At 31.2% G+C, this 25,207-nt stretch overlaps 2 protein-coding genes across 2 annotated transcripts in view; one reads left to right on the top strand and one right to left on the bottom strand.

The window, feature by feature from the left end:
- The window catches only part of Lar (tyrosine-protein phosphatase Lar), a 1,580,452-nt gene that overhangs the window by 247,769 nt on the left and 1,307,476 nt on the right, over positions 1-25,207 (top strand). The window lies entirely within an intron of this gene.
- The window catches only part of LOC143197855 (larval cuticle protein A2B), a 58,747-nt gene continuing 48,888 nt past the window's right edge, over positions 15,349-25,207 (bottom strand). The window contains exon 4 of the mRNA XM_076406611.1: positions 15,349-15,601. Within this exon, the coding sequence (XP_076262726.1) occupies positions 15,499-15,601 (103 nt within the window). The 3' untranslated portion in view covers positions 15,349-15,498. The remainder of the gene's footprint in view (positions 15,602-25,207) is intronic.

The following is a 25,207-nucleotide window of genomic DNA, read 5'->3' as shown; positions in this document are numbered from 1 at the left end:
GGCGGTGGTTACTTGTCGTTTGTCACAAAGGATTAACGCAGGAAAAGGTCAACCCCGGGGGCTATTTTAAATTCGGATATCGACCGCAAACTTTTAATCAATTTATTTTTCAGTTACTGTAAAGATTGAGTTAGAGTGTATAATCAATTTATTATTCAAGGGGGATTGGGGGTTATTTGGATCATCAATTTAGTTATCCTTAAGTTGGTTTTAGTTGAAATTACATTGTTAAATTATTTTAATAATAACATATAACTTCGAAGGTCCGTGGATGAGGCAGTTGTTTAAGAAAAACAATAACAACAATTATCAGAAACAAATTAATAAGTTATCATTTCTAATAGATCCAGTTAATGTTGTATAAAAATGTACAATTAAACAAGATTATAACTCGTTCCATATCCTATTAGTTACATGTAGCAGAAAATGTTCCAATTTGCTAACAAACTTGACATATCTTAATTAGTAGATGTGATTAAATAATTAAGACAATCATTACTGACGATAAAACTTACATACAGTTTCTATGATATTTCTATTCGTCATGAAAACCGGCTATGTCAGTAGACCTCTGTGATAGAAAAAGGAGCAATAAATATAGTAACACACATAGTATATATTAGAAATAGAGTAGCAATCAAACTAAAAGAGGTACATATTTAAACATCAAAGTTACTAACAGGCATTAGTGTAGTATACGCTAAGCCGTAGTATATCTATATCGCATATGCAATTTTTACCTAAATCAATATAGAACATCATGACTTCTGACTATAAGTAATATAAGTATGGAGATTATATTAACCAAAAAATTGATGTTACTATTATATAGTAACAGTAGATAAGTGATTTTAATAGAATTCCGAAAGCTGAAGTATATTGTAAGCGACAATTATTGTATTTAAACTCTATTTGAAATAAAATTTTAAAGGCTTGTATCAATCTGTTTCGGCCCAATAATTACTTTCAATAATTACTAATTTAGCATAAATAAACTGGTTTTTGTGGAAATAGTTATTTTTTATCATTGATCTATTTTATTATATGCTAGAATGTAACTTAAAAATTCTATTTCATTTTAATATATTTCATGATTACATTTCAAAATTTTCAATACATAACAAATTTTGTGCAGAAAAGTTGCTGCGTTATTTAACAATGGAACAAAAATATATTCGAGTTAAACCTTGTTGAAAAGAGAATTTTGTAATTTTTTTTTACTTCTATTGGTGGGACTAAGACTAGACTGATAAGGAGTACAACCATTTTCATTAGTATAATACTTCTTATTTTAAAATCTAAGATTATTGTTGAAACCCTTTGGTCCAAGTGGATGCAAATTTGACTTGTGAAATGAAACCCAGTTTTATTTTAGCAGAAGATTGTTTTTATTGCAGCAGAATTATTATTTGTTACTTTTGTTGAAAGTATCTACTTAGTGTCTAATTTTTTATTTTGTTTATATTGTTTCTATATCTCCTAGGATTTTTTATGGAAATAAACAAAAACTTAAATGGTTGTAGTAGAGCGGTATTCTGTAGGAGAATTTAATATAGTTATATTGAGAATAAAATCATAACTATAAATTCGTTACTCAATTTGATCAACTTATCTAAAATTTGATAATCTGAATTTCTATCACTATTTTGATGACATATTTCACGGTAGGTGCAAAATGTAGCTGTCGAATTTTCATTACATTCTTAAGAGTACAAAGTTATCTTCGTAATGCTGACGCTTTATTCGACAAATTTGGTATAATAATATGACTATTTGAAGCAAAATATTTATATCGTGTTAAATTTAGGTTTTTTCGAGATGGTTCAACAATTTATGAAATTTCGGAACTGCTTTGTGTGAAGTGCTAATATTTTGTGTATATTTATTTATTTATTTTAATGTAACAATACTTAGCACGTTCGCTGCCAATAACGCACTAGTGCGTAATCTGAAGCTTTCAATGGACGCCAATTATGCTCTAGGACGTTACATATGCGGTGGTCTTTCTAAGCACTGTATTTAGGTTGGTATTAATAGTGTACCCTTACAGTTGTATCGGCATTGTCTGAAGTCTATAGCTGAGTCACTTATGTGCTTGGCTTCGATTTTTCCATTTTAATTCATATGAATTACAGAATTGCATAAGGCGGGAAACAATATCGATATATCAGGGCCTTCTCATACTAAAAGTGGAAAAATAGATATGAAACGTGCCCTAAGTTTACAATAAATATTGAGGCAATCGTATTCTAATTTACGACTTTCGTTTATCTGTCATAAAAAGGTTACTAAAGGCTCCCTTCAAACTTACTTCCAGAGCAGTTATCAGCGAACATGTTTTGAAAATACGGGAGGAGAAGAAAGCATTAAAGGTATGAGCAATGTAAAAATTGTTATTTACAAAAAAAGTCACTATTTATGCACGCAGTGCATATCCAGTGCCGATAACGCTCTGGCGCTTGGCACAAGAAAAAAAATGTCAAAAAAATATTAAAATCTAAAATTTCACACGTTAAACACACGTTTTTAGGAATATTTTATTGTTCTAATTAGAGAAAACGTAATCGGTTTCTAAGGTATTTGATCCCAGATTGGCAGCGAACGTGTTATGTGGTACTGGTGTAAATATTGCCAATACTTGAACTGTTGCGACGCATTTTTTATTATTAATATTTGGGGTAGTTGTGTAAATTTAATATTATAAAAGTTTATGGTAATTGTAGAATTCTTTTGATTGTATAGTTAAATGGTTTAATTTATTAGACCTTTAAGTGATGTTCCTAATATTTATGACATGGAAAAATAATTATTAACCAAAAAAGTACCGAATAAAGGAAACATACGTGTTCAATAAAAAGTATATCCCATCGGCTTGTTGTCGAGTGTTTAGGATAACTAGGGTTCACATACCGAGGCTAGACAAAACATGTCAGAAGTTAGACCTGGTAGAGGACTGCTTATGGTGCCTATAACCATAAATATCAGAAGACCCGAATCGTGGAATTTTTGGGAGTTCCTTAAGAGTCCGAAACCCCCGTGTTTTATCTGCGTGAAAAGTTCCTAGCTGGAGGACCGTTTTCCACCCCGATATTATCAGCGAATCGGTGTACAGAAAAGGGTTTCTTGGACCAGCCTTGTCCACTACCACCAAGAACCCGAGGGAGGAGCTTCAGCGATAAAACACGGTGCCTCGACGAGAGACAGTTTTTTAAGAGACTTGTGTGTTGAATTGATTGAGGAAATTATTGAATTGGTTGAAGAAAGTATTGAATTGATTGAAGAAAGTATTGAATTGCTTGAAGAAAGTATTGAATTGATTGAAGAAAGTATGGAATTGCTTGAAGAAAGTATTGAATTGATTGAAGAAAGTATTGAATTGCTTGAAGAAAGTATTGAATTGATTGAAGAAGATATAGAATTTATTTGAGAAAGTATTGAATTCATTTGAGAAAGTACTGAATTGATAGTACATTTAAAATAAGTATTGTTGAACGGTTGAAAAGAGCATTGATGAATAAGAAAGGAAGAAAGCATGGTTAGAAGAATTGAAGAAAGTACTCTTGACGGCAACGAAAATAAACATTGCACAGAAGAAGTATCAATAATTAAAACCAGTAGAATTCCTGTCAATATTAGCCAAAGCCAGACTTTCTTTTTCAGTAAGTACATTCCATCTAAATCATAATCCTTTTCCCATAACGTATTAATTAAATATATTTAAATGTATTTTTGTATTCTTAATTTAAATAAAACAACTCGCCTTTGTGTATTAGTTTACTCAAGGAAGGGAGAAAATAAATTGTATAGAATTTACAACCTTGTGTTCTTTCCCACCTCTCAACATAAAGTTTGACGAAGATCAGGTCATTTTTCGTTAACTTAACTAGTGACGTTTTTCTTTTGTTGAACGAAAAATCCTTAATTGTATTAATTAAAATATTACTCAACTATGAACATACAGTCTTCTGTCTCTAATAACATTGAATGTATCCTCTTATTAAAAGATACCAAATAAATTAAATCTATTTCCCGTAAATCGAAAAGATTACCTTCTATCGAGAAAAGATTCGTAGTAGATTATCCTTCAATTCAACCGACCTGATTTTTCTCGGAGGTGCGTATTTTTTTGCTGGCGTTCGTATATCGTTTTAAAGGAGGACAGTGTACGGTAAGGGAGAGGCTCGTGGAAAATAAAGATCGAGTGGAAAATTACCTTCGCGTCTGCCGAGTTTCCATAACGGTGACATGTCTTTTAAGACGGTAGTAAAATTGATGTTCTATATTTTATATGTGAGGCGTCGGAGATTAAAGTACGTAATACGAAATTTTATCTACGGCGTGACAATATCGCGATGAGCAGACATTCTGATACGGTGTAAACCAATGTCATGATTGTTGACAGTGATGGATATTATTTGGGTCGATTTGCGTCGGTGTAGACAACGTAATTCCGATCGACGTAGTCCGGAACTTTAAGATCAGAATTTCTTATTTTTATATTGTAATAATAATAAATGTATTATATTGTCTATCCAAAGTTTTTTTTGTACGTATGTAATCAAGATGTTTAATGTATTGCCTGCGCAATTTGTAAATGCCTTTTAGAATCAGACAATATATTTCTTCTAATTTCAAATATTCTAGTTAAAAAGAGACACAGAGCTGTAGGATAAGTTGGAATATGTAACCGAAATAGTATGTCAAAGTCGCCCGGTTGCCAAACGTATGCAAAATTCTTCAAAACGATAGTGATAAGAGATTATAAACCGGCAAACATTATTTTAATGCTTTGCTTGTTTTGATAAATTTCAAATGGCTGCTTATTATAACTCTGATTGAAATTTCCGAAGCCAGGCTGAACAAATTGCGTCTGTAAGCAGTTACTTTGAACAGGAACGAGACAATGGAGGCCCCCTCTTTAGAGCAAAATTCGTTAGAGAGGTAAACATTTTTACTGTTAGATATTAATTTTCTGAGATTTTTATTGAAAATATGTTTAGCGTGATGCCGCTGCTCTGAATATTAGTATGGCCACGGCCACTGAATTCACCGAAAAAAAAAATCATACCGACTCATACGAAGCGGGTGACAATGTACTCAACACTCATGGCAGGATGATAATAAAAATAGTGTTATGACAACAAAAGTTGATGCAAAAAGGTTAATGTTGGAATAACAATTGATTGGGTTTTATGAGTTATAACATTTATTGATAATTCATTGCAAATATATTGTACTTTGTGCTGGAAACAGGAATGGTTTATAACATCTTCGGTTTGGATGAACTTGATAAGACACATCGAAGAAGAAATTGACAAATGTTAGAATTTTGAAAAAATGTTAGATAGAATGGAAATTAACAGCTTACTTATTCACCTGAACGAAATGTAAATGAATGAAACTGAGTATGATATGATTCAGTGCCGATGATATCATATGCTATCAAAAAGTCTTTACAAGGAAACGCTGGGCATAAAAGTAAGTATGCTCTCTAATGAAAGTAAAATATATTATTTGGATATACAATTGATAATTAGGTAGACTAACCCTCCAGAGGATACAACTACGCTTTACAAACGCGCCTAAAACTTTAACTCATAGGTGGTATGGAAAAGTATTCAATGTAAATATAAACAAAAACAACCCTAACCTATAAACTATTATCACTGTGTACTTAATTATAGTTTTAAGTCCTTTGATAACATAGACATTACATTTACTATAATCTTAAAATAAATTAAATTTTATAACAGTACTTTTATTTTATTATTTATATATATTAGAGTTTGTTGTAGGTCAAAGCCAAACTGAACTAAAACATAGAGTTGATACGTCAACATTGCGACGTTTTGACGTCACAAATTTAGATGACGCATTTACAAAATAACTTTGGATATACTATATATTTCTTTCTATTTTAATTAATCTGGAATTACAGTATCTAACAAAGAATATCAATGATACATGTGTTACAGTGTATATGGAATGGGCATGGCAGCAATAAGCAAATACAAAGACATGTATTTATAATATTAATATAAAATAGAAATATACTAAATATCCATTTGTTTTTAAATTAGAAGTATGAAAATATACATTTTATATTTATTAAATTACCTCTTAATATATTACCCATTGAAATATTTATAAGAAATATTGAATACATATTCACATAATAAAAGATATACAAAATATTACAAGCATCATTTTTTCCTCAAAACTTGTATCTCACTACTGAATGTTGTTTCTGAAATAATAGGAATAATATTTGGTTTGAGTATGGGGCCAAAGTATCCTGGATGAATTTTTTAAACTACTAATTTTTAACTTTCCTATTAGTTATTTTCAATCTAGTTAACTCTATTATGATAATAAATACACTAAGAAATATAAAAATAAGAAATGTAAGAAAGACGAATAATCAAGTATTATTAACTACATTTTCCCAAAAGAAATTTATTCACGACATAGAGTTCCGATGCGTATTTCAAAACCTTTACTAATGTGTTCTAACTAGAAATTGAACACTTAATCTAATATCAGAGCTCCCAAAAGAAAATTAATATATTATCCATGGAAATAAGTGTAATTATTGTGAAAGTAAAAGTACGGAATTTCTTAAAATATTAATTTCCAAGTGGAAACTTTATTCATAAACTATGATACCGTCTTAAGTGAATAAGGATGCATTTAAGTGTACTTCAGTACAGTTTGTTTTATTTGCTTACGAATTAGTTGAGATAAAAATGAGCTCCACTCGAATATATTATTTTGGTAAACCTTACAAAGTGTTCAGTTGCCTGGTTTACGAAGTCGGACATCTGACTGGCATTCTGGCACTGTAATTCTTATACCGACTGAATTTTGTAGAGGTGCAGGTTTAGATTCTTGTATAAAATAGGGTATAACGATGATCTATAAATATTGAAAACAATTACATTGAAAGATTAATATCGTTCTGAATATACTTTAGGTGTTTTACAGTTTTGAATAACTTTAGCCACCCAGATTTGGGCTTTCAGGTATATTAAGACGTATTGAACCGCTTTCGAATGGCGAAAATGTTTTGCACATTATCTAAGTTGCTTTTGTCGATTTCTTTATGTACATATCATAATGTGCTCTGAAGAAATACCTCATGGCAACTAAATTTCGAAGAGCCAGGCTACGGATTGATATACCCTCCGCGCTTTTGGATTTTATTATTATATTTATATCATTATTTCAGATACTTTTATAATGAAATTTAAGATTGAAAAGTGGTTAAAAATGACAATAAAGGCAATTTATTCTAAAAATAATTTAAATGTATTTTATTTAATTAACGATAAAAATAATCCATCAAACCGAAAAAATGCAAAACACGTACGCGTACATATATCTGTATTCTGACCAATTAAAAGCCAGTTCATATTTAACAAAGCAGTGAAATTTGAAAGTGAAAAAAAATAAAATAAATGTTTGATGGACATTGTTAAATTCCTATCCGTTCGTCGATCGAGAATAAAGGGGTGTAAATTTTATTGTTTATCAACAGCAGTCGGGACTAGCGCGTTGTTCAATCATAAATCACTCCATTATCGGCGTGACATATCGTGCGTCCAATTTTTGATTTTTATCCATTGTTACTTCAAAGGCACTTTTTTATGGTGTCGAATTTGGATTTCGGATGCTGTATAATAACAGTGAAATTTAAATACTTCATAAAACAACGTTTAAATATTAAAAATTATTCGGGTTTTCCAGAATTATTTTTATTCGATACAGTAATTTTAAAAGGAATTGCATTTCATGTTCACATAAGTTATGGAGATTAAAATGTAAGAAGATATTAAGAAAAATCTCAGTTTTTGTCATTTTTTGGCCTTTAGAGCTCTCAATCCACTTCTCATCAGATTATTTAAACCCTAATTTATACACAACTTTTGAGAGTATGGTTAGCACCTGGATACCCGGGTAACCTCTTATTACACAAGTCAAATTTTTATATGTAATGAATAAATAAAATATTTATTTGTTAATAAGGCCTTGAGACTTAATTTGCTCTTAAAAGAATCACAATTATGGAAAGATGGAAATCTGTTCCTCACTCTCTAGTTTAAAAATCGCACTAACAAAGACTGACCCTTTTTGTTGTGCGTATGGGCACATTATCTTCATAAAAATAATAGTGTTTAGCAGCAAAATGCTAGTCATAGTGAGAACTTTATCATTGAGGATGTTGCGATGTCGTAATTGTCATTCGCACTAATTTGACCAATGATGTGAATGAGAGAACCAGCTGAATGCCACGATATCGATGTACAAATCATAATAATACTTCCCCTTTTTAATTTGGTAAGCTTACCAGTTCTGTCTGTCAATGTCAACTGTTCAAAATCGTGATTTAATTGCCGTCCTGCTTTTTCATGGTCTTATATTTGTTGAAAAAATATCGATATATTGGTGTTGTTACTTGAGTAAAGCGATATTTTTATAATACCATTTGAGTATCAAAATGCCATAAAATCGATATTATTACAGGCCAAGTACTTTTAAGACTTAAAACATAGGAAACTTTTTCAATATTAACATTTCAAATTCTGGTATATTGCCGTATTTGTTTCACAAGTAACCCTGTAGTACTTATTATAATATAGGATAATTTGGCATATTATTTAAAAATATTAAACACTACAGAAAACATATTCTTTCAAAATCTATACAATAGCAACTTCTTAACAAATTTAACTAGTGTGAGTGAGTTAACTAAATAAGTTTGGATTTTAGTTAGTTCCTTGGAAAATATTTTATTATATGCCTGATTAGATACTAAGTGAAAACTTGCTACTATCTCTCCCTGAAAACAGGAAACAGATTCGAAAATAATATTCCTGTTAGATTATTTATTTGCACTAATTTTTACCAGGAGTTTCTTGATAATTAATTGCATCTAATACTTTAAGCGCCTCTAATAGTACTTGTACCGGCTGTTTAAATCTATTTCAACTTAGTTAAATTACTCGCGAAGTTCTTGCGCTTTCCGTTTAATTGAAATGTCCGTCATGCATTTTAGTTACAACTAGAGATCCAACAATTACGAAAGCATACCGAGAACAGATAACGAACGCAATATAAAAACTCTTTCTGAAAACACATAAATACAAACTATTATAATTATGTATAAAGTGCCGTAAATATTATTAGTTTCTTATATCATATACTTGAAATTTTCAGTAAGGTATTAAAAGTACACAACGGTTAAAATTTAAAATTAATTGCAATAAATCATTAAATATGAATTATTCATTGTCATATATGTTAAAATATGACAGGAAAAGTTATTTTAAGCAACCTAAAGTTCCTTTTTTATATTTTAAAATCTCCTTTACCAACGAGGGTTTATCTGGAGTGGGCCTACCGTGGTTCGGAAACCCACGTTAAGCACTAGGTTTAGTCACTAAAATTCTAGAGTTTGACGTGGTTGAAATCCCTATACACACAAGTTATATAGGTAAGATAATGCGGATATTCAAGAAATTGATGTTGTGTCTGATTTTTCTTATATAATACTTTCATGGTAAAATAAAAGTCCTTTTGGAAGCAGTGAAACTTGAAGTCATTGAATACTATATGATTAATTATTATTCATAAAAATTTTTGTATATGTTTTAGTATTCATTAATATTTAATATGCTTCTACAGGACAGAAAATAAAAAAATTATAGCAAGAATATCGGTGTTGATGATCGCATAAATTATTGTTTACTATTTCCTCCAAGAAATGTACTGTAGTTTCATGACAGATAGGCATATTTTACGATGTGCGTAGTTAATAATCATCAACAGCCTTAATCATAATCAATCATTCATTAAAAGTTTTTTCAATTCTAGAAAGAAATGAATACTCACTAGCCCAGCAGCGGCAACTGTGCTACACTCTCATGACGTTGAACTGCAGGTAGTTAAGGTGGTGTCTGTAATCGTAAAATGATAAGATTATCAAAATTTCCAACAAATTATTTATTTACACCCCACACAATAAGATAATGTTCCTGAACGATGAAAATCAAAAGCTACGTTTTCAAGATTAATTTATTTTTATTGTAGGTCATGCTTTAATTTACTTCATATATATTAAAACTGTATGTGAATTTGTGTAAGTGATCTTGAATTCATTCACTATTTCAGAAACCAGATTCAAATCTACAATATTTGATCAGACCAAGATTTCAATCAGGCCGAAGAATATTATTATTCTTGAGAACTAAAGAAGATTATTAGTTTAAGAGAAAGAATTATCACAAAACTTATACTAGTAAGTTTCTTAAGTTATGACTAAAAAGGATTTTTCAAAAATAATTTTATGGATTTTACTTCAAAGAGTTACATTAAATCTAAAATAAAATATTTAATATTAAAACATGTGATTATATTGTTAATAAAAACAATACTCACGTAATATAATCTTTAATCAATTAATCTATGTGCAGGGTGTGGACAAAATACTATGAACACCACGAACACCAATATCTTGTAGTATTTTGGCAAAACAGTTTCCGTGTATATAGTGAGATACGTATGTATAGGTGTTCCAGTAAAACAGCCAATGCATACCATCAAAATATATAATGCAACGAATCAAATTTAAGTTTTAATTTATTTTGACTCTGACATAATAATGAAACAAAAATAAGGTTATCGAATATGATTTATAACGATTGGATATCCAATAATTTTTATTCTCATTAGAAAGCACACATACCTTTTTACGTTCTTTCTTCCTTCATTCCTGTGTTCCACTGCCTGTGTTTATTGTTCTTTATAAAACTAGATTTAATCATTACATTCTCCCTAATGTACTTGCCATATATGCAAAATAGTTAGTATTAAATATCTTTTCATAAATTCCAATCGAATTCTCATGTACTTAAATAAACAATTACACAAATATGTACGCACATAAATATGTCACACTCGACAATGATTTCTACTGTTATCCTGCATAAATTATGTACTCATCTTTAGTTATTTCCGCTCTTATCACTCTATGTCAGTAATTATCACCATTTGGCCATAAGCCCACAAAAGAATGTTTCATTCAGTCTCTCTCACGATCAGAGTTTATATCAATTATCAAATTCTTAATTTATAATTTATCCACTACCTCATAACAATTCCATAAACTGTAAACTTCTTTTTCTATCTAAGGTAGTTTATCCAAAGCGAATTTGTTATATAATAGTCTAAATGGTATAAATAGCAAAACCAATGTTATTCTGTAATGCTACACTCTTTGCTAGCGTTTGGATAAGCTGGCCCAATGTTCCATTTTGAAATATCCATGCTTCGTTTAGATATAAAATTTGAAATAATAAATCTTCATTAATTTTATTATAAAAAATACTTAAAGTTCCATTAAACCCCTCCATGGGTTATATCTACAGCACTAAATCATATTTATCAGAACAGTGTGAAGAGGAGGACCTAATGTCTCAAGGAGCTGCATATCCTTAATGGTTTTCTATGGATACTTCCCAGATTAATAGATTTCTCTGAAGTAATTTGGTATTTGCATGACGTAATATATACTTCTTTTCTAAGACAACATATGGTATTCGAAAGAGTTGATTGGTATGTCAATATTGAAAACAATTAAGGTTTGAATGGTTCTAGCCGGATATTTTTCAGACGGCTTCCTGCATATATTTTGATATAAAAGAATCAGATATATTTTCATCCTTTTGTCGGTGTTGGCTCAGGCCCGAGACGACAAAGGAGAAAAACAAATAATAGGGGCGATTCAAAAAGGCACTGAAAAAAAAGCCTTCTCAAACAAGGCGGCGGGCGAACAAACAGAACGAAATTATGCGCATTGTAAATTAAACATTCGCAGAAACTCGTCGCGAAACAATGCGCTTCAATCGCATTATAAAATCTGCCACAATTCAGTCGCGGTCCATGCATTTTAATTACTTGTTTAACAACTGTTGTTAACTCGCATTTTTCACAATTTTCATTTGCGACTGTTTGTACAGCCGAAGTCGTTTGGTATTTGCTTTATAAAGTGTTAAGGGCGAAACCTAATTTTAGAATAAATTTAGCACGAATAAATACCAATATTTCATTAAATAAAATAGGTGGATTTTGATATATTTCTCATTTTATTTATGTGGTTACAGGCTAATAAAATCGATCTCTAAGTATTACTATTATTCAATCGATAGTTCAGTTGGTTATTTGTTTCTTTATTATAGATTAGTTTAACCATAATTGATGTAAACTTGAAGATTATTTTTGCAGATTTTTAATTATATAAAGTAAAGCTTTCATATAAAGAGTAAACATTTAATCACAGAAATAGCTGTATACATCAATTACAATTACAAGCAACTTTACTTTAACTTTCGTTTATCAATTTATTATTTCTTTGCAATGGAATCATTGTAAAATTGAACACCATACAGTGATTAAATTATTTGTTAGAAAAGTTTTAGAATATTTGAGAATTCTTCTTCATCAAAAACAATAATTTTAAGGTGATTCACATGAACAAGAACCAGCATTTACTGGGCAATGGAAATCCTCACATTGTTTTAAGATAAAATGTTCGAAAATCATCATCTGGTGATCCATATCCAGTGGTCGGAGAGAATATCTACTTCACAACCAATATGGTGCTGTTGGTGCCGCAGGACTTTAAAAATTCCTCACTATAACTTGCCATTGTTGTTAATAATCGTAATTATTCGTATATCTCGTCATAGTTATCGTCAGTTTCCACAGTGAATTTGATGTTTGCATTATTCCAAATGACAAAAGTGTCGTCCTTCTACCTAAATCATGTAGAAGGTTTTAGAGGGATGTTGCCTAATACCTTGTTTCCAAAGTCTTACATGAAAATTCGGAGATATTATGATGATATACACATTTGCTGCTATCATATGAGATTTGTAGAAACTCATAGTGGAGCCACATGTTTGTTCATAGACCTTTTTTGGAGCTGGAAGTATGTGGATAAGAGTCAGTGTTTTATGAGAGAGAAAATACTACTTGATAATAGATCAATTGAAAACTCCCCAGCCTGACATATAGATGGCGCTACTAGAATTAAATCCATATGTTTTTAGTTAGCCTTAACCCTTAAAAGATGCATGTATAAATTTGACAGCTGTGGGATCATTAGTTTGTGAATTATAGCATTTGATGCAAAGCAAAGCCCAAAATAGGTTGTTACCGAAGAAAACATTTAAAAAATCCACAAAATAATTTTGAATGACCATAAATTGAAATTGAATGAAATAGCAGACACTCTAAAGATATCAACTGAACGTGTACATCATATTATTTACGAATATTTGGGTATGAGAAAGCTCTGTGCAAAATGGGTGCCGCGCGAGCTCACTTTGGTGCAAAACCAACCACGAGTTGATAATTGGGAGCAGTGTTTGAAGATTATCCAGCGTAATAAACTCGAGTTTTTGCGTCGATAGGTGATAATGGATGAAACATTGCTCCATTATTTCACTCCGAACCCCAATCGACGGTCATCAGAGTGGACAGCACACGATGAACCCGCTTCAAAGCATGGGAAGACGCAACAGTCTGTATTTTGGGATGCGCATTGAATAGTTTTCATTGACTACCTTGAGAAAGGAAGGACCATCAACAGCGATTATTACATAGCGTTCTTGGACCATTTGAGGCACAAAATCGCCGAAAAACGGCCGCATTTAAAGAAAAAGAAAGTTCTGCTTCACCGTGTCCCGTGTCACAAGTCAGTCAGAAGGATGGAAAAAATCCATGAATTGGAATCCTACTATTTTGAAGCAAAGGACAAGTCGCACTACAGAAATGGTATCGAAAAGTTGGAGGGTCTCTATAATCAGTGTATTACTCTTGAAGGGAATTATGTTGAATAAAAAAAAATAACTTTGCCAAAACAATGTGTTTTAATGTAGTAGGCCGGAGACTTTTCGATTGACCTGTTATATTATTTAATTTTTAGGTTATTTCCAAAGCCTAATTGATGGGGGTTTAGGTAAAAAAAACATAAAATGATGCTTTGGGGATTGATTAGGATAGTTATTCATATAAACATGGATATTTTGCTTATATAATATAGTTGTTAATTTTATTCACATTGTTGGAATGTTTATCGAAACTTGCAAGTACGTATAGCCTGGACCTTAATTGGTCTCCGGGAGCTGGTATATTCATGGTTTTCAAAATCAGATTCATGTAGAAACTCAGAGAGTATTATATTTTTATCGCTGTTAATTGGGACTTTTTTTAATGGCTATACTTGTTACTTTAAGTAGCAGGTCCAAATTGTGGCTGAATTTTAATTTTTTCAGGACTACCTTATTATTTAGTACTAAACGTTCTTCTCTGTTCGAGGTAGAAGCAGGATATTTGAGCACAATGGATATATTGGGCCGTCCCTCTACAGATTTCATTCCTGGTTTCTGTTGGGAGGCGTTTATCTTTGGGTTGCCAACACTATAGCGCATATATTTTGGAATAACCTTTATATAATGATACGACACAGTACCGTTATTTTGTTGCTTGTACAAGGATTTGATTTTTGTGGGACCAGTGTTCCATATACTTTGAAATCTCGGGGTAATAGATAATCTGCAGCAATTTGATAATATATACATATAATATATACATCTAAGTTCAAAGAGGTTGATTTATAAGACAATCATAAAGCCAATTTGGACCTATGGGGTTCAAAAATATGGGGTTGCACTAAAAATTCAAATCAACTAGTTATCCAACGTTGCCAAAACAAAGTTGTCAATGCCTATCGCCACGTACCCAACAAAGAATTGCACGATGACCTGGAAGTCAAATGGATTTGCGAAGTTACTCAAGATTTCGCCTTGAAACACGAAAGAAGATTACTAAATCATACTAACGTGGAAGCAATACAACTGCTGGACAGGACAGGATGTCAGAATATTGAAGCAAACCAAACCGTAGGAACTTATATAAAATGTATACCTTTAGTGTAAACTATAGCTTAAGTTATTACAATTTTATAATTGAAGAGTACATATAGATGTATATTCTCTCACTCGTCTTGTTTGCGAATTAATCCAAGTACAAATGAAATGTAGTAATATAATAATTTATAATTAAGATTGTACCAACCGTATCTAATAAGAATGTTAGCAAAAAAAATATTTTGGGTAATTTTTTTTCACTCAGATATTTACTTTCACTGAAGACAATATTATATCAAGATAATCAAGTAGATTAAGGTCGTACTATTACTATAAACTAAACACTTTTATCTGAATAAACTAGTTTTAATGCATATTAATATATCAAAGCCCTTATAATTACATTCTATAACCTACTTAAAATTATAATATAATAAATAAATATACAGGGCACTCTAACAGTAAAAGTAGACAAATAAAAGAAAGAGAATGAAAAACTTTGAAGACAATCACAGTAAAACAGATGAAGAGAAGAAGAGAATCATAGTACTCGCTTGCGTTTCTTTATTTAATGGATCTGTGGACCAGAACGATGAACGATGGCGTTGAAACCGGTATGAGGCTCCGATGCATAATTAACAGTACGTCTGCTGCCATCAGGTTCCACTAAACTGAAACAAAAAACATTTTATATCATTACACAAAGGCCTACTTGTATTTATATACAAAATATATGTATTGAAAACAGTAACGTTAAATATACTTTGAATATATACAACTATGATTACTATACGTAATATAGGAATAAATAAAAGATAAACATAATAATTATTTTAAAAACCCTCCGATAGATTTCATTTGAAAAACAAACATAACAAACAAACTATTCACTACATGTGAAAGAACCTTGGCAGCTTAATATCATATAGTAAATTAATATTATGACAAATATAATATTATTGATTTTACGATCGTTCAATTAGCTGTGAAGGAGTTCGAAATAATTAGCCGAATTATTTTGAGAGTTGAGCCGGTATCCAGCAAGGAAATGTCTCTTTACTATTTTCCATCATAGTGATACAAACAATTATATCAAAGCTACATAAAAAATACATAGCGTTTAATATGATGCTAAACATTTCTTGACAGATCTGATATTCGCCGATGATAGCATTTGATGATGAAGATGTTCACATTTCGAGCATTCTTCACGATACAATGCACAGTGCAGGGTTACGCGGTTTTAGAATTATTGCTTTTAGATAAATAGCCTGCTATTTTTTGTCTATTTCAACGACTTAGTTAGGGCAAGTGTATGAGTTGAAACACTTTGGCTGAAATAATCTAAAGTTGAAATAATAAGTTGAATTAATCAAACTTTTGCTTCTCTAAATGGGTGCGTATGGAGGAGGGTAATTATTACAATCAAAACTAGAATTTAGCTTTTTCCACCTCTTCTTTGCCTTTACAAATATTCATTCTGGCAGAGATAGTATTAGAATAAATTTATAAATGCAGATTGTAATGGCTTCGATATGTCTAAGGACTCCCTCAAGATATACGATAAATCTAATACTAAAATGCATAAGTTAGATAAGATACATCCTTCGGAGCTTGCATTAAGGATTAGATGGAGAAATATAAATAATAACATGCCATATAAAGGTATAATCAAGCACACAGTCTCCATTCATACACAGTATTCAAGTATAATAAAACTGTGTCAGCAATGGTCAGTGACAATGGTTCACAAGAACCAACAGTTTGTTTTCAATTATTATACTCAATAGGTGACTGAAAATTGATTTAAATAAACTTAAACCTAGGTACAGTCTATTCAAAGTTATGTTGTACATACGTCATCTAAATTTGTGACTTCAAAACGTCGCAATCGTGCCGCATCCAAGTATGAGTTTCAGTTCAGTTTGGCTTTGATATACAAAGTAAAATAAAATAATTTAATTAAAATGTTATGAAATATAATTCATTTTAACATTATAGTATTTCTAAAAAATATATTTAATACAGCCGCAACAGTTTACAGGTTAGAGCTATAACCTCTTGCACTATTGCTTTAAATAATTTTGCAACCGGACGACTTTGATAGGTTCGTTCGTTTACGTTTTCGAACTAAACAGGCAACATTGTGTCTCTCTTTAACTAGAATAAAATGAGAAGGAAATCACTTTCTGATTCTAAAATGAATTTACAAATTGCTGTAGGCAATGCGTTAAACATCTTGATGACGTATGTACAAACCTTGAGTAGACTATAAATATCCTCTTATATATTTATGTCCAACTTTGTAAACATTATTTTTGTGATCAGTATGTTAAACTAAATACAGTGTTTACGTGTTCAAGTTTTTATTAAATGATTTGAAGCTTAGATTCTTTTGAGTTAAAATGTATATAGACATTGTAAGTCGTGATGAATAATATATTTTTGGTGTATTGAAATATATATAAAATCAGTAAATGCGTTCCTAACTGAGCAAGTGTCAAAAAATCGGTTCACTTTAAAGGTCTGCAAATCAAACACTCAAATCCTGAAAAAATTATTTTATCCAAAAGAAGCAATTTATACTATAAAAATATAATAATCGGATCATTTGTTTTTTTTTTAAGATTTCAGAAGGTCAATTATTCTTGTCTATAGAATTGGGGCGTTTCAAGGAGTTTCGAGTAACACTAGATTAGAGACTAATCTGCATTGGATTTAGGGGGCGTCAAGATGAAAATTAATAGATCTCTTGCATTAAGAACCTTCCCAGATTTTGCTAGGTTTGATTAAGCTTCATATTTAATTTTTAACATGCGATAGGCAATACTTAATTCCGAAATATAATTAAAAGGATAATATAAAAAACTGCACAGATAATTATTTAACATCACGTTAGACAAATAGCAAAACACATTAGAACCATAGACCAAAATAAAATAACTATACTGGTTAGTCGGAAGATACTCTCTAATACTCTATAACTTGATCTAAAATCAAAGAGGTTTATCTATAAGACAATTATAGCTTTTGCTGCCAATTTGGATCTATAGGATGCAAATAGGGGGTTTCACTAAAAATTCAAAACAACTAATCATACAACGCTGTCAGAACAAGGTTCTTCGATTGATTACCAATGCCTATCGCTACGTAACCAACGAAGAACTGCACGATGACCTAGAAATCAAATGGATTTGCGAAGTTATCTAAGATTTCGCCTTGAAACACGAAATATTACTAATTATAACATGGAAGCTATATAACTGCTGGATGTCAGAAGATTGAAACGAACTAAACCACACGAACTTATATAAAGTGTATACCTTTAGTGTAAACTATAGCTATAAGTTATTATATATCTTAATATTGAGGAATACATACTGATGTATTTTCTTGCACTCGTCTTGCTTGTGAATTAATCCAAGTACAAATGAAAAGTAGTAATTAATTATACATTATTGAGATTGTACTAAACGTATCTAATAAAGATGTTATAAAAAATAGATAATTATTTAATAAAGATCACAATATAATATTCTGTATCTACTACATATTAAACACGTATTAAAATATTTCTATTGGGTTACTCTATAATTATTAAAATTTATTATGTTAAAATTAAAAAAAAAACATTGGAAAATGACTAAATCACCATGGGATTGAATGTGTATTCTATAACGCAAAATAAGGGCTTTGAGTATTGGAAGGATTAAAACTGAATTGGGTAGGACTCTAAAGGACTTTTTAAAAATCGAATTCAGTAACAGTCTCGAAGGCTGAAAAAAGCATTAGCATAAATATTTGGCAATCCTAGGGGGATTATTTTCAAAAGGATACATTAAATGTGTATATAAAAAATCCATTGCGTTTGATTTGAAAACAGTACTGGGTTTTCAAAAATGTGAAATCGAATGAAATGTGAAAATGTGAATAGTTGACATTTTTTAAGGTAAAGTGCTTTATCAAGTATTAATAAAAGAAGTACTCGGTTTAAGATGGGACAGTCAAAACACAGTCGAGGAACAAATTCATAGACAATTTCATTGCAATGCTTTTCCCATGTCTGTTGAATGAGGCAAGAACGGATTCCTCATATAATTATGTGGCCAAATCGATCTTTTGGTTGGAATATAAAGTGAATAGCTTCGGTAAAACAAAGATCAAGATCATCGAAAACGATTTGAAAAGTAGGAGACGGACATTGCTCGAGGCCAGAACAGCTGCGGCCTATCGCCACCTGTGGCACTCTCTTCACCACCGACACTCTCCCCGAGCGCCGCTCATGGATTGATGATGATGATGCTAACAGGCCATTTTAAAAATTCCCCAGCCTACCAAAGTAAAAATTTTTTTAACAAAATTAGTTTTATAAATTATATTATTTATTAATTATAGCGACCCTCCAACTTTTCGATACCATTTTTGTAGTACGATTTGTACGTTGCTTTAAAATAGGCTTCAGTTTCGGCGATTACCTCTTCATACGACGAAAATTTCTCCCCAGCGAGCATTCTTTTGAGATCTGAGTAATTGTATTAATCTTTATTAATCAAATTATTCAATGCGCATTCCGAAATACAGACGCCGTAACCTTTCCCTTCCCCCACTTTCCCACGCGTTGGAGCAGGTTCATCGTGTGCAGTCCACTCGGATGACTGTCGATTGGACTCCTGAGTGAAATGATGGAGGAATGTTTCATCCATTGTCATATATCGACGCAAAAACTCGGGTTTATTACGCTTGATCATCTTCAAACACTGCTCCGAATCATTAACTCGTCGTTGTTTTTGGTGAAAAGTGAGCTCGCGTGGCACCCACTTTACACAGAACTTTCTCATACCCAAATATTCGTGAATGATATGATGTACACGTTCAGTTGATATCTTTAGAGTGTCTGCTATTTCATTCACTTTACAGTTATTCAAAATCATTTTGTGGACTTTTTAAATGTTTTCATCGGTAACAACGTCCGCGTCCACTGCGTTTACCGTCTTTGATGATCATTTCACCACGTCTAAACTTAGAATACCAATACTTGATGGTTGATTTTCCTGGAGCCAAGTTTTTGTATTTTTCCTTTCAAAAAGCAATATTTTATCAATACGCTAAATTCCTTTTTATCCATTTTTATTACAGTAACAAAAGTTGCTTCATTCAAAATGCTATAATCCACATACTAATGATCCGACAACTCTCAAATTTATACATGGATTTAATTCTAGTAGCGCCATCTATGTTTCACGCCGGTAACTTTTCAATTGACCGTTATATAATGGTATATATGTCAGATTATATTTCCTATACCGCAATCAAATTATAGCTATTTTTGGTTCATCAGTAAAAAGTGGCATAATACCTAACTGTTCGCAGTTCACTTGAAAATTAGCCTTTGGACCAACTGTAACTTACTCATAATGGAGGAATCCCTTCCTATTCCACCACACATAGACTAATACTTTTGGCATTAATACTGGCTTTGTAAATGTTTACAACGACTCACCATCGCTTGCCCATGATCTTTTGCTTTATCTTGCTGGGCTTTTTCAGGAATTCCATAAATTTTTTCAATAGTTGGTCGACTGGAGAGTACTTCGTCGTGCACAGTCTTACACACAAGGCTAGTATTATTATAATAGTATATTATAATATAGTATAGTATAATTTTATTATAATTTTTTATGATATTTTCAATTCTTCGTTTTACCAGCTAGGATGTATTGGACATCTAGTGTCGCAAGGCTGAGACATCTGGTCTTACCCAGCACATGTATTGGCGCGACTGGGATATTTATTTTTGCTGATTCTGTTGCCGAGAGACATCAGGTTCAGATATAAGCATAAATATAAAATATCTCCAAGCCCTGCAGAATTGTCACAGCAGTAAAAGGCCTCTCTGTCGCCTGTCGCCTCACTCACTGCAACTATCAAGCCAGCAAATATAAATTATACGGCTTTTTTGATTTCATTTACTTCTGAACCAATTTCGAATATACAATATACAAGTAATAATATTGCTGTGATTGTAATTGTTTATTTACTTGCATTGACTTTTTGATTCTTTTTAAACCAACTAAATCAGATATTGTTTGAATTGAGTTGAACATTTTCAATATTTCAATTTAATGTAATACTACGAGTCAGTGAATTTTCGTTAAAAGATTTTTTCTACAACAAGCGTTTTATTTCTCAACATAAACTTCTTTCAAGTTAATTCATGTAGTGTTTCCAAATAATAGGTTTATCAATGCCCTTAATAGGAACTTGTTTCAGTCATACTTATCTTATTCTATCCGAATCTCTTACCACCCAGCTATGTTTTAAGGTTTTCCAATTGGAAATAATCGAAAGAAGCTAAATTAAGGGAATAATCTGTTAGGGGTGAGCGTTAGTAATTTATAGATTTTGCTGTACTGGCTAAACATTTTTCTTCAACAAATGCTGTTGTTTTTCTTAAAATAAATATGAAAAGTACCCAAAAACTATGAATTAAATTAGTCGGTGACCATTTTAGCCCATTAAAGATAATTGATATGAATAATATCTCGTATATCTGAAAAAAATTTGATCGACACTCAGATACAATTTGGACATATTTTGTACACGATCATATGGAGAAACCTACTGTTTAATTGTTCCTTAGGCTCATGGTGTTTTCTGATCTATTTATGTTTCGAAATGGAGCAAAATTCGGATTGCGACTGTATATTTCCAAGCACTCCTTTGAAGATCTCACACTTTTGGCATCATGTGTATTAGTACGACCACAATGGAAGTAAACCACTTCTTAACCATTGAAATTTATGGTGTAGAGTCCCCATAATTTTTATCAAGCCCTTCCCTTGGTTAGGTCATGGCTATTTTACACAAAATATAATGCTAAATCAGGATGCGAAAATCTCTTTTTCCATTTTTGTTAAAATTCGAGAAGTTGTCTATTGCCAATGGTCATCAAACACAAACTAAATGACGTTGCTTGCTCATGATCCCACAGTAGTCTATTAATAAACTACAGTTGAGTATAACATTGACGGATTTTAAGTTATTGGTCTGGGAAATTTAAAAAGTTAAACTGTCTTCGTATAAATAATGACAAGTAATTACAAAATATTACTGATTATTATTCAAAATTATACTCTTCTCCTAAATCATACTAGAATATCCTAGAAAATACGAGAATAAAAATTGTAAAATAATATTTTTATTAATTTGAAACAAATTGAACGGAAACCTAGAGAATATAAAGTGCTTCAATCGTTTAATAAAACGGTGCAATTTCAGTGGCACCTCGTGCATTTTAATTGTTATGTTAAACGAATCGTATCCGCTAAAGGGTATTTTTCAAATCGTTACCAAACGATCTGTCGCGGTTGAGTTTAATAACGGAATAATTTCTTTTCTGTTTTTTTTTTGCGTTGAATCAGCTCGATTTTACGTCGGGTGCAATTTCAGTCTTTCATAACCATACATAGAAAAAGGATTTTAATAACCGTATTAATAGTATGACTATCAAATAAAACGACTTTTAAATAGATGCCCTCAGAATTCTTTGAAAATACACTTTTTCCTACTAATTTTTTATATAAGTTTTGATAATTTAGATTTGAATATACCGGTTTGGAAAAACTTGTTTTATAATGTTATTACGAGATATGTTCAATACATTCTTATAAAAATATATTAAGCTATTCGCTGTTCTTCACCACTTTGTTAGGTATCTTTATCATCTCGAATAGAGAGGTCGAATCTGTGTCTAACTCATTTTATTTATCAACAGCAACAATTCACCATGATCGAGAATAATTCCTTGTTAAATTCTTAGACGTTTTTGTTTTAGGCGTTATCGACGATTGGAATATAGATTATCAGGATGATAATTAATTGAAGTCATCTTTAAACCACATAGTAAAACATCTTAGAAGCTCCTATGTTAAAAGGAGTTAATGCTAACTCGAGTACACAGTCTGCTGTGACTCGAGATTCTAGCATCCACATTTTAAAAGACACCGAGACTATTTTGTAATGTCAAGTTGCAATAAAACAACCAGTCGAACAGTTTCAATAAAGACACTAACTTGTAATGGTCAACTTCATCCCACTATATCTAGTTAATTGACCAATAAACCATGAAGAAACAGGACACACATTTTTATAAGGTATACCGATTTCTTACTGAATTCCTTGATGTAGGGTGTGTTAGTCATACCTGAACACACCCTCTTAGAACAATAATTTAATCACCTTAACTTAAACACAATTTATGAAGATGGTCATTTAGATACCTATCGCAACTGAATGATTGTCTATTTAGGACTCCAATTATTGATGATCTATTGCCCTATAGAGTTAATATTCTAGGTAGAACTGACCCTAATAGACCCTGTCTTCGTTGAATGGAAGCTTTGATATCGACTTTGTCTAGTCGACGCACAATAGACCGTATATACTCCTGTTAACTTTAGAGCTTTATTATATATATATATATATATATATATATATATATATATATATATATATATATATATATATATATATATATATATGCAAGGCATTTGGAAATTTTAACAAATATCAAATGAAATCAAATTATACAGAAAGAGGAGGTGACAAAATAAGACCAAAGATATTTTCCTAGCTGTCTTTCTAGGGAATTAGAAGTCATCTTCGTGCTACTCAGAAAGATGCCCCAAAGTTAAAACAAATCCTCTAAAGTTAACAGGAGTATATACGGTCCATTGCGAGTCGACTAGATAAAGTCGATATCAAAGTTTCCATAGTTCGAAAGGAAGCATCGAGCATATTTTGTGATTTATAAATTGCTTCAACGAAGACATGATCTATTAGGGTCAGTTCTACCTAAAATATCAACTCTATCTGGTAATAGACCATCAATAATTGTCCTAAAGAGTCCTAAATAAACAATAACTCAGTTGCGATAGGTACTTGCTTGAATATGATTAGTTGGTTAGAAGAACTTCAATATCAAAGCTAGTGCATTGAAAATTATGTAAAGATTGCGAAATATCGACTCAATCAATAAAGTCAATACCTCAGACACTTGCCAGCCCGTTTTGCTTTCCAACAACCTCTTTTAAATCTTACTCATATATTTACATTGTAGAGGACCAAAATGGTCACAGAACCAACCACATCGTTCTGGTTACTTTTTGTAGAGAGATAATGCGTCATCCTCCTTGTCGAGATTGATTTAACATAAACATTCTGCAAAAGGCATATCGTAAATGTTATGTGAAGCACTTCAGAAAGGCTTCATAAAATTTTTATTTAAAAAAAATTAAAATTACGTATATTATGAAAAAAATTGTGAATTTTATGGAAACATGAAATATATTATTTTTATTGGACATGATGGTTGACGTCAAAAAAATACACGTACTGTTCAGCGCTTTAGATGGTTGTTATATTATTCATTAAGTGGTGCTGCATTAAACTAAATAATCCATTGTCGAATGCGACAAAGTCTTGTCAATATTCTGCATGTGAGGAACTTGCGTTCCCAGTTCAATAGGGTCTTCTGACTGTCTACCTCTTTGCCCAGTAAATTGTCTTTTCTGATCAAGGCCTTGACTCAGTTTATTCAATAGTTGATTGATCAGTGTCTAATCAGTTTCTCGAAGTCATATCTAATTCTATTGATATTTCAACCAGAAAAATAGAATAAGATCTACTAAGTGTTTGTCCTGCCTTGCTGTTGATATAATGTATCACATCTAACCACAATATTTTATAAAAAGTGCTTTTCCGTGATTTATAGTTAATATAAGTTAAATATTTTCCATTTCAATTTAGTTTGAAAATTTTTTTAAATATAGCTGCTTGTGTGACTCTTCAGTTCAAAGCTGTTCAAAGCTCCTCTCGAGATAAAACTTCATAAAATATTTGTACTGACAATTTTATGTTTCATAACATCCAGCATCCAAGAACACTAAAAATGGATTCCCGTGATTTGAAAGTATTTTTTCTCTTTATTGAAATTCGCCAGGATACAATACCGAATGTGTTGTTTATCGCTAAAATTGCTGTTCTGAGAGGTTTTGTAACTCACTTAAATATTCTGATGGCTCCGAAAATCTATATTTTTATTTTTAGTTATTATTTTAGGGTTAAGTTAATTTACAAAAAATCGAACAATTATTTATGCCAAAAATGTATTTCAATAAATCACAATTTATAAAAGGTGAATTTTTCACAAGTTCTTTTTAATTGATGTAAAGTATGCATGGGTTTGAGATAATAATTTTGTTGTTTGAGATAATATT

Source organism: Rhynchophorus ferrugineus, unplaced genomic scaffold (genome assembly GCF_030347505.1).
Source record: "Rhynchophorus ferrugineus isolate W39M unplaced genomic scaffold, kcgeb_rfMv2 rfM6, whole genome shotgun sequence".
NCBI classification, from domain to species: Eukaryota; Metazoa; Arthropoda; class Insecta; order Coleoptera; family Curculionidae; genus Rhynchophorus; species Rhynchophorus ferrugineus.
Note: the sequence above shows the minus strand (reverse complement) of the source record. Positions and strands in the feature narration are given on the sequence as shown.